Genomic DNA, 13,647 nt, shown 5'->3' on the forward strand with positions numbered 1-13,647 from the left:
CACACTCTGCACACATTCATCACAGACTCTGCACACACTCTGTAACACTCATCACACACTCTGTACACACTCTGTACACACTCTGCACACACTCTGCACACACTCTGTACACACTCATCACACACTCTGCACGCACTCTGTACACACTCTGCACACACTCTGCACACACTCACCACACACTCTGCACACATTCATCACAGACTCTGCACACACTCTGTAACACTCATCACACACTCTGCACACACTCTGCACACACTCATCACACACTCTGTACACACTCTGCACACACATCACACACTCTGCACACACTCATCACACACTCTGCACACACTTATCACACACTCTGTACACACTCTGCACACACTCTGCACACACTCATCACACACTCTGCACGCACTCTGCACACAATCTGCACACACTCTGTACACACTCTGTACACACTCTGCACACACTCTGTACACACTCTACACACACTCATCACACACTCTGTACACACTCTGCACACACTCACCACACACTCTGTACACACTCATCACACACTCTGTACACACTCTGCACACACTCACCACACACTCTGTACACACTCATCACACACTCTGTACACACTCTGCACACACTCATCACACACTCTGTACACACTCTGCACACACTCACCACACACTCTGTACACACTCATCACACACTCTGCACACACTCCGCACACACTCTATACACACTCTATACACACTCTGTACACACTCTGCACACACTCTGTACACACTCTGCACACACTCTGCACACACTCTGTACACACTCTGTACACACTCTGCACACACTCTGTACACACTCATCACACACTCTGCACACACTCTGTACACACTCTGTACACAATCATCACACACTCTATACACACTCATCACACACTCTGCACACACTCTGAACACACTCTGTACACACTCATCACACACTCTGTACACACTCTGGACACACTCATCACACAATCTGTACACACTCTGCACGCACTCCGCACACACTCTGCACACACTCATCACACACTCTATACACACTCATCACACACTCTGCACACACTCTGTACACACTCTGTACACACTCATCACACACTCTATACACACTCATCACACACTCTGCACACACTCTGCACACACTCATCACACACTCCGCACACACTCTGCACACACTTATCACACACTCTGCCCACACTCATCACACACTCTGCACACACTCCGCATCCACTCTGCACACACACTACACACACTCATCACATACTCTTCACACATTCATCATACATTTTGTACACACTCATCACATATTCATCACACACTCTGCACACACTCCACACAAACTCATCAGACACTCTGCACACACTCATCACACACTCTGCACACACTCCGCACACACTCTGCACACACTCTGCACACACTCATCACACACTCTGCACACACTCATCACACACTCTGTACACACTCTGCACACACTCTGTACACACTCATCACACACTCTGTACACACTCATCACACACTCACCACACACTCTGTACACACTCATCACACACTCTGTACGCACTCTGTACGCACTCTGCACACACTCTGCACACACTCATCACACACTCTGCACACACTCTGTACACACTCATCACACACTCTGTACACACTCATCACACACTCTGCACACACTCTGTACACACTCTGCACACACTCTGTACACACTCTGCACACACTCTGCACACACTCTGTAGACACTCATCACACACTCTGCACACACTCTGTACACACTCTGCACACACTCTGTAGACACTGCACACACTCTGCACACACTCTGTACACACTCATCACACACTCTGTACACACTCATCACACACTCTGCACACACTCTGCACACACTCTGTAGACACTGCACACACTCTGCACACACTCTGTACACACTCTGCACACACTCTGTACACACTCATCACACAATCTGTACACACTCATCACACACTCTGCACACACTCTGTACACACTCTGCACACACTCTGTACACACTCTGCACACACTCTGTACACACTCTGCACACACTCTATACACACTCTATACACACTCTGTACACACTCTATACACACTCTGCACACACTCTGCACACACTCTGTACACACTCTGCACACACTCTGCACACACTCTATACACACTCTATACACACTCTATACACACTCTGTACACACTCTATACACACTCTGTACACACTCTGCACACAATCTATACACATTCTGTACACACTCTGCACACACTCTATACACACTGCACACACTGTGCACATACTCTGCACACACTCTGTACACACTCTGTACACATTCTATACACACTCTGTACACACTCTATACACACTCTATACACACTCTGCACACACTCTGTACACACTCTATACACACTCTATACACACGCTGTACACACTCTGCACACACTCTGTACACACTCTATACACACTCTATACACACTCTGTACACACTCTATACACACTCTATACACACGCTGTACACACTCTGCACACACTCTGTACACACTCTATACACACTCTATACACACGCTGTACACACTCTGCACACACTCTATACACACTCTATACACACTCTATACACACTCTGCACACACTCTGTAAACACTCTATACACACTCTATACACACTCTATACACACTCTGCACACACTCTGTACACACTCTATACACACTCTATACACACTCTGTACACACTCTATACACACTCTGTAAACACTCTATACACACTCTATACACACTCTATACACACTCTGTACACACTCTGCACACACTCTGCACACACTCTATACACACTCTGTACACACTCTATACACACTCTATACACACTCTATACACACTCTGTACACACTCATCACACACTCTGCACACATGCATCACAGACTCTGCACACACTCTGTAACACTCATCACACACTCTGTACACACTCTGTACACACTCTGTATCACTCATCACACACTCTGTACACACTCTGCACACACTCTGCACACACTCTGCACACACTCTATATACACTCTGTACACACTCTGCACACACTCTATACACACTCTATACACACTCTGTACACACTCATCACACACTCTGCACACATTCATCACAGACTCTGCACACACTCTGTAACACTCATCACACACTCTGTACACACTCTGTACACACTCTGTATCACTCATCACACTCTGTACACACTCTGCACACACTCTGTACACACTCTGTATCACTCATCACACTCTGTACACACTCTGTACACACTCTGCACACACTCTGTACACACTCTGCACACACTCTATACACACTCTATATACACTCTGTACACACTCATCACACACTCTGCACACATTCATCACAGACTCTGCACACACTCTGTAACACTCATCACACACTCTGTACACACTCTGTACACACTCTGCACACACTCTGCACACACTCTGTATACACTCATCACACACTCTGCACGCACTCTGTACACACTCTGCACACACTCTGCACACACTCATCACACACTCTGCACACATTCATCACAGACTCTGCACACACTCTGTAACACTCATCACACACTCTGCACACACTCTGCACACACTCATCACACACTCTGTACACACTCTGCACACACATCACACACTCTGCACACACTCATCACACACTCTGCACACACTTATCACACACTCTGTACACACTCTGCACACACTCTGCACACACTCATCACACACTCTGCACGCACTCTGCACACAATCTGTACACACTCTGCACACACTCTGCACACACTCATCACACACTCTGCACACACTCTGCACACACTCATCACACACTCTGCACACACTTATCACACACTCTGTACACACTCTGCACACACTCTGCACACACTCATCACACACTCATCACACACTCTGCACACACTCTGCACACACTTATCACACACTCTGTACACACTCTGTACACACTCTGCACACACTCATCACACACTCTGTACACACTCTGCACACACTCTGTACACACTCATCACACACTCTGTACACACTCATCACACACTCTGTACACACTCTATACACACTCTGTACACACTCTGTAACACTCATCACACACTCTGTACACACTCTGCACACACTCTATACACACTCTGTACACACTCTGCACACACTCTGTACACACTCTGTACACACTCTGCACACACTCTGCACACACTCTATACACACTCTGTACACACTCTGCACACACTCTGTACACACTCTGTACACACTCTGCACACACTCTATACACACTGCACACACTGTGCACACACTCATCACACACTCTGTACACACTCTGTACACACTCATCACACACTCTGTACACACTCTGCACACACCCGGTACACACTCTGTACACACTCTGTACACACTCATCACACACTCTGTACACACTCTGCACACACTCTGTACACACTCTGTACACACTCTGTACACACTCCGTACACACTCTTCACACACTCTGCACACACTCTGCACACACTCATCACACACTCTGCACACACTCTGTACACACTCATCACACACTCTGTACACACTCTGCACACACTCTGCACACACTCTGTACACACTCATCACACACTCTGTACACACTCATCACACACTCTGCACACACTCTGTACACACTCATCACACACTCTATACACACTCATCACACACTCTGCACACACTCTGAACACACTCTGTACACACTCATCACACACTCTGTACGCACTCTGCACGCACTCTGTACGCACTCATCACACACTCTGCACACACTCTGTACACACTGCACACACTCATCACACACTCTGTACACACTCTGCACACACTCTGTACACACTCTGCACACACTCTGTACACACTCTGCACACACTCACCACACACTCTGTACACACTCATCACACACTCTGTACACACTCTGCACACACTCACCACACACTCTGTACACACTCATCACACACTCTGTACACACTCTGCACACACTCATCACACACTCATCACACACTCACCACACACTCTGTACACACTCTGTACACACTCTGCACACACTCACCACACACTCTGTACACACTCTGCACACACTCTGCACACACTCTGTACACACTCTGTACACACTCATCACACACTCATCACACACTCTGTACACACTCTGTACACACTCATCACACACTCTATACACACTCATCACACACTCTGCACACACTCTGAACACACTCTGTACACACTCATCACACACTCATCACACACTCTGCACACACTCATCACACACTCTGTACACACTCTGCACGCACTGTGCACACACTCTGCACACACTTATCACACACTCTGCCCACACTCATCACACACTCTGCAAACACTCCGCACACACTCATCACACAGTCTGCATCCACTCTGCACACACACTACACACACTCATCACATACTCCGCACACATTCATCATACATTTTGTACACACTCATCACATATTCATCACACACTCTGCACACACTCATCACAAACTCATCAGACACTCTGCACACACTCATCACACACTCTGCACACACTCTGCACACACTCTGTACACACTCTGCACACACTCTGTACACACTCTGTACACACTCTGTACACACTCTGTACACACTCTGCACACACTCTGTACACACTCATCACACACTCTGCACACACTCTGCACACACTCATCACACACTCTGTACACACTCTGCACACACTCATCACACACTCTCTACACACTCTGCACACACTCATCACACACTCATCACACACTCTGCACACACTTATCACACACTCTGCACACACTCTGCACACACTCATCACACACTCTGCACGCACTCTGCACACAATCTGTACACACTCTGCACACACTCATCACACACTCATCACACACTCTGCACACACTCTGCACACACTCTGTACACACTCTGCACACACTCTGTACACACTCTGTACACACTCTGCACACACTCATCACACACTCTGCACACACTCTGCACACACTCTGCACACACTCATCACACACTCTGCACACACTCTGCACACACTCTGTACACACTCTGTACACACTCTGCAAACACTCTGTACACACTCTGCACACACTCATCACACACTCTGTACACACTCACCACACACTCTGCACACACTCATCACACACTCTGCACACACTCATCACACACTCTGTACACACTCTGCACACACTCACCACACACTCTGTACACACTCACCACACACTCTGTACACACTCACCACACACTCTGCACACACTCATCACAAACTCTGCACACACTCATCACACACTCTGTACACACTTTGCACACACTCATCACACACTCTGTACACACTCATCACACACTCTGTACACACTCTGTACACACTCTGTAACACTCTGTAACACTCATCACACACTCTGCACACACTCTGTAACACTCATCACACACTCTGTAACACTCATCACACACTCTATATACACTCTATATACACTCTGTACACACTCATCACAGACTCTGCACACACTCTGTAACACTCATCACAGACTCTGCACACACTCTGTAACACTCATCACACACTCTGTACACACTCTGCACACACTCTGTAACACTCATCACACACTCTGTACACACTCTGCACACACTCGGCACACACTCGGCACACACTCTGCACACACTCTGTACACACTCTGCACACACTCTGTACACACTCTGCACACACTCTGTACACACTCTGTACACACTCTGCACACACTCTGTACACACTCATCACACACTCTGCACACACTCTGTACACACTCATCACACACTCTGTACACACTCTGCACATACTCTGTACACACTCTGTACACACTCTGTACACACTCTGCACACACTCATCACGCACTCTGCACACACTCTGCACACACTCATCACACACTCTGCACACACTCTGCACACACTCTGCACGCACTCTGTATACACTGCACACACTCATCACACACTCTGCACACACTCATCACACACTCTACACACTCTGCACACACTATGCACACACTCATCACACACTCTGCACGCACTTTGCACACACTCTGTACACACACTCTGCACACACTCATCACACACTACACACTCTGCACACACTATGCACACACTCTGCACACACTCATCACACACTCTGTACACACTCTGCACACACTCATCACACACTCTGTACACACTCTGTACACACTCTGCACACACTCATCACACACTCTGCACGCACTCTGCACACACTCATCACACACTCTGCACACATTCATCATACATTTTGCACACACTCATCACACACTCTGCACACACTCATCACACACTCTGCACACACTCATCACACACTCATCACACACTCTGCACACACTTATCACACACTCCGCACACACTCTGCACACACTCATCACACACTCTGCACACACTTATCACACACTCATCACACACTCTGCACACACTCATCACACACTCTGCACACACTTATCACACACTCCGCACACACTCTGCACACACTCATCACACACTCTGCACACACTCTGCACACACTTATCACACACTCTGCACACACTCATCACACACTCTGCACACACTCTGCACACACTTATCACACACTCTGTACACACTCTGCACACACTCATCACACACTCTGCACACACTCTGCACACACTCTGTACACACTCTGTACACACTCTGCACACACTCATCACACACTCTGCACGCACTCTGCACGCACTCTGTACACACTCTGCACACACTCTGCACACACTCTGTACACACTCTGCACACACTCTGCACACACTCATCACACACTCTGCACACACTCATCACACACTCTGCACGCACTCTGTACACACTGCACACACTCTGTACACACTCTGTACACACTCTGCACACACTCATCACACACTCTGCACGCACTCTGCACACACTCTGTACACACTCTGCACACACTCTGCACACACTCTGTACACACTCTGCACACACTCTGCACACACTCATCACACACTCTGCACACACTCATCACACACTCTGCACACACTCTGTACACACTGCACACACTCTGTACACACTCTGCACACACTCTGTGCACACTCATCATACACTCTGTACACACTCATCACACATTCTGTACACACTCTGCACACACTCATCATACACTCTGTACACACTCATCACACACTCTGTACACACTCTGTACACACTCATCACACACTCTGCACACACTCTGCACACACTCATCACACATTCTGCACGCACTCTGTACACACTCTGCACACACTCATCACACACTCTGCACGCACTCTGCACACACTCTGTACACACTCTGTACACACTCTGTACACACTCTGCACACACTCTGTACACACTCTGCACACACTCATCACACACTCTGCACACACTCATCACACACTCTGCACGCACTCTGCACACACTCTGTACACACTCTGTACACACTCTGCACACACTCATCACACACTCTGCACACACTCTGTACACACTCTGCACACACTCATCACACACTCTGCACACACTCATCACACACTCTGCACACACTCTGTACACACTCTGTACACACTCTGTACACACTCTGCACACACTCATCACACACTCTGCACACACTCATCACACACTCTGCACACACTCTGTACACACTCTGCACACACTCATCACACACTCTGCACACACTCATCACACACTCTGCACACACTCTGTACACACTCTGTACACACTCTGTACACACTCTGCACACACTCATCACACACTCTGCACACACTCATCACACATTCTGTACACACTCTGCACACACTCATCACACACTCTGCACGCACTCTGCACACACTCTGTACACACTCTGTACACACTCTGCACACACTCTGTACACACTCTGCACACACTCATCACACACTCTGCACACACTCATCACACACTCTGCACGCACTCTGCACACACTCTGTACACACTCTGCACACACTCATCACACACTCTGCACGCACTCTGCACACAATCTGTACACACTCTGCACACACTCATCACACACTCTGCACACACTCTGCACACACTCTGCACACACTCATCACACACTCTGCACACACTCTGCACACACTCATCACACACTCTGTACACACTCTGCACACACTCTGTACACACTCTGCACACACTCTGCACACACTCTGCACACACTCTGCACACACTCATCACACACTCTGCACACACTCATCACACACTCTGTACACACTCTGCACACACTCTGTACACACTCTGCACACACTCTGCACACACTCTGTACACACTCTGCACACACTCATCACACACTCATCACACACTCTGCACACACTCTGCACACACTCATCACACACTCATCATACACTCATCACACACTCTGCACACACTCTGTACACACTCTGTACACACTCTGCACACACTCTGCACACACTTATCACACACTCCGCACACACTTATCACACACTCTGCACACATTCATCATACATTGTGCACACACTCATCATACACTCATCATACACTCATCAGACACTCTGCACACACTCTGCACACACTCTGTACACACTCTGCACACACTCATCACACACTATGCACACACTCCGCACACACTTATCACACACTCTGCACACATTCATCATACATTGTGCACACACTCATCATACACTCATCATACAATCATCACACACTCTGCACACACTCTGCACACACTTATCACACACTCTGCACACACTCATCACACACTCTGCACACATTCATCATACATTGTGCACACACTCATCATACACTCATCATACAATCATCACACACTCTGCACACACTCTGCACACACTTATCACACACTCTGCACACACTCATCACACACTCTGCACACACTCCGCACACACTTATCACACACTCTGCACACATTCATCATACATTTTGCACACACTCATCACACACTCATCACACACTCTGCACACACTCATCACACACTCATCATATACTCTGTACACACTCATCATACACTCATCACACACTCTGCACACACTCATCACACACTCTGCACACACTCATCACACACTCTGCACACACTCATCACACACTCCGCACACACTCATCATACACTCATCACACACTCTGCACACACTCATCACACACTCCGCACACACTCATCATACACTCTGCACACACTCATCACACACTCATCACACACTCCGCACACACTCATCGCACACTCTGCACACACTCCGCACACACTTATCACACACTCTGCACACACTCCGCACACACTTATCACACACTCTGCACACACTCATCACACACTCCGCACACATTCATCATACATTTTGCACACACTCCGCACACACTATGCACACACTTATCACACACTCCGCACACACTCATCACACACTCTGCCCTCACTTATCACGCACTATGCACACACTCATCACACACTCCGCACACATTCATCATACATTTTGCACACACTCTGCACACACTCTGCACACACTCATCACACACTCTGCACACACTCATCACACACTCTGCACACACTCATCACACACTCATCACACACTCTGCACACACTCATCACACACTCCGCACACATTCATCATACATTTTGCACACACTCTGCACACACTCTGCACACACTCATCACACACTCTGCACACACTCATCACACACTCTGCACTCACTTATCACACACTCTGCACACACTCATCACACACTCTGCACACACTCATCACACACTCTGCACACACTCATCACACACTCTGCACTCACTTATCACACACTCTGCACACACTTATCACACACTCATCACACACTCTGCACACACTCATCACACACTCATCACACACTCTGCACACACTCATCACACACTCTGAGTTCTGCACATACCTGTACTCATCACTCATGGCACACACTCTACACACACTCTGCATACATGCTACACAAACACTATACACACTCTGCACACACTAATCACACACTCATGACACACTCTGCACACACTAATCACACACTCATGACACACTCTGCACACACTAATCACACACTCATGACACACTCTGCACACACTAATCACACACTCATGACACCCTCTGCACACACTCATCACACACTCATGACACCCTCTGCACACACTCATCACACACTCTGCACACATTTACACGCACACACACACACACACACACACACACACTCAAAATCACACAGTCACACACATACACACACACACACACATTTACATACACATATACACACACACACACATTTACAAATGCATACACACACACACACGCACACATTCACACACATAGTCACACACTCATTTACACATGCACACACACACACACACTTTTTCTTTCTCTCTCTCACACACACACACACACTCTCTCTCTCTTGACTCAAGGCAGTATATATATGTATGTATTGGCACCCCTCTAATCTACTGCAGCAGTGAGAATGTTCCTTACACACTGGTTCAGTAGACAGAGGGTGCCAATACTTTTGCTCAGTAGAACTGCTGTACTACATTCAGGAACTGTTCATCTGTATGAAGACCTGTGTGGTGGGCGGAGCTTATAAAACACCAGACAAACAAGTGTAGATTATTTACTTTAATGTGTCACATTTCAGATATTTAAAAAAAAACTTTTAGAATTCTGTTTTATAATGTCAAATAATTTTTTCAAAAGTAAGGACTTTATATTTCCAGAACATGTTGTGCTGTATAAATAAATAAAGAATACTTCCTTTTACCATATATGGTCACCTACTTCCTTATATGGCGTCCCTAATGACACGCCCACACTGGGTCATCTCTCATTTCAGCGCGTGGCCCTCGGAGACACGCCCACATTTCCTTTTTAAGCACTATGAAGACACGCCTTTGGTAGAAACAAACTTCTTGTGTGGATTTTGTTTTGTTTCGTTTCTCTTTTCCGGTCACACGCGCACGCGTGTTTGGCTGATGATGATGATTATGATGATGATGATGACGACGTCGACGATGACGAACGCGAGCGCGAGGACGCCGCGGATGACTGACGCGCGAGCCGCTCTGATCCGCTCCGCTCCGCGCGCTCCTGTGGCATGCGGTCTCCATGGAGACGGCTTTAGTTGGTGCAGTGCGTTTGAAGCGAGTGGGCTGCTGCTGCTGCTGAGCTGCGCGGGCTAAGCGGCGATTTTCACCGCTAAAAATACACAACAACAACGGCTTATGTCTCTTTTTTATCTTCACAGTCGGCAAAAACGTTAAATTAGCGGCGCGTCATTCATATTTAGACGCAAGGTTGAGGTGATTGGTTGTCGCGTGACGTTCTAGTCTCAATTAATAGAGCGGCAGCAGCGGTATATCTCTCGGTTATATGTTACATGTTGTATGTATTGGTATTACTAGCTAGTTAGCAAGCTAGTTATCTGTAATCTTTTTTTTTTCTGGGACATGTTCATTTCTGTCCTAGTGAGATCTTCGACTTTACCTGACCTAGATTAGATACATAAAAAAAAAAAACATTTCCATAAGGATTTTCAGCTGGTGCAATGGAAAAGCAGCCTCCTGTCATCCATCCAAAGTTGCTCATCATTTGCTCATCTGATGGAATTCCTGTTCCAGGCTTGAGAGATGACTGTAAAGCTGATCATTAGATGCTTATTTATTTATTTATTTATTTTGGAGCACCCCAGCATCCAAGGAGCATGTTTCTGAACTTCTAGTTCCTCTGTGAACCTGAAGGAGTTTTTATTTTTTGCTTGTGGGAGGAAAGAGAAATCATCATTCTGACTTGAGAGGAGCCCAGAGAAGATGCCTGAGGTGTAAGAAGGAGACAAGGAGACATTAAAAACAGAGCAGATGTTCATCAGCAAGATGACCCTGAGTCAGTCCGGTGTGTTTGGACAGATCGATGACCTGCAGGACCTGACGTTTATCGAGAGACCCATACGCAGGAGTCTGAAGGTATTCTTGCTACCTTTATTTATTATATATATTTGTGTGTGTGTGTGTGTGTGTGTGTGTGAGGAGTGCCAGGTCCTGCACCTTATTCATGTTAGATTTGCACCAGAGGTGTGTGTGTGTATGTGTGTTTTGATGAGTGCATGTTCAGGAGACACAGGATGGCATGGGGGTTGCCCACACCGCTTCACCGAGTGACGCACTTTCTGACAGCTTTCCGCATCACCGCTGCTGCTCCTCCTCACTCTCCTCATCCTCCCAGCTTTTAAATCCCACCCAAACCCTCGGATTTGCTTCCAGACCCCTGTCTGTCCTGCTCTGCCTCCCAGAAAACCAGATTTAGGACGAGGTTCCTCTCGTCTCTGAGATGAGTAGTCTCGTCACGTACAGCGCGAGGAGGAATTCGTAATACGTATGCACAGGGAGGCGGAGGAGGAGGAGGAGGAAGAGGAGGAGGACGAGGCGCTGGGGTTCTCTGAGCATCCTTTTTTGGGAGGGAGGTTCCGCGGCCGAAGTGCCTCGGCTAATGAGAGAAGCCCTGGAGTAATAGACTCTCCGCCCCCACGGCTCTTGGCCCACGCACTCCTTTCTCTCTTTTTCTTCCCCCGCAGTCCATCGTGCTTCGCATCCTCACAACCTCACCATCCTCGCATGTAGATCCCCCTCACATATTCGGCTGAGTCATCTGTGAGCAGTGAATCCACCACCT

General features: G+C 47.7%; 1 protein-coding gene across 2 annotated transcripts in view; it reads left to right on the forward strand.

Moving 5' to 3' along the window:
- Window positions 1–11,904: 11,904 nt before the first annotated feature.
- Window positions 11,905–13,647, forward strand: part of ppp4r4 (protein phosphatase 4, regulatory subunit 4) — a 24,006-nt gene continuing 22,263 nt past the window's right edge. Inside the window, exon 1 of one of the 2 annotated variants that reach the window (XM_058379611.1) lies at window positions 11,905–12,941. In XM_058379611.1, coding sequence (XP_058235594.1) covers window positions 12,837–12,941 — 105 coding nt within the window. In that variant the 5' untranslated portion in view covers window positions 11,905–12,836. The remainder of the gene's footprint in view (window positions 12,942–13,647) is intronic. The other variant, XM_058379610.1, reaches the window with a different exon arrangement.

This window comes from Hemibagrus wyckioides, linkage group LG25, assembly GCF_019097595.1.
Source record: "Hemibagrus wyckioides isolate EC202008001 linkage group LG25, SWU_Hwy_1.0, whole genome shotgun sequence".
NCBI lineage: Eukaryota > Metazoa > Chordata > Actinopteri > Siluriformes > Bagridae > Hemibagrus > Hemibagrus wyckioides.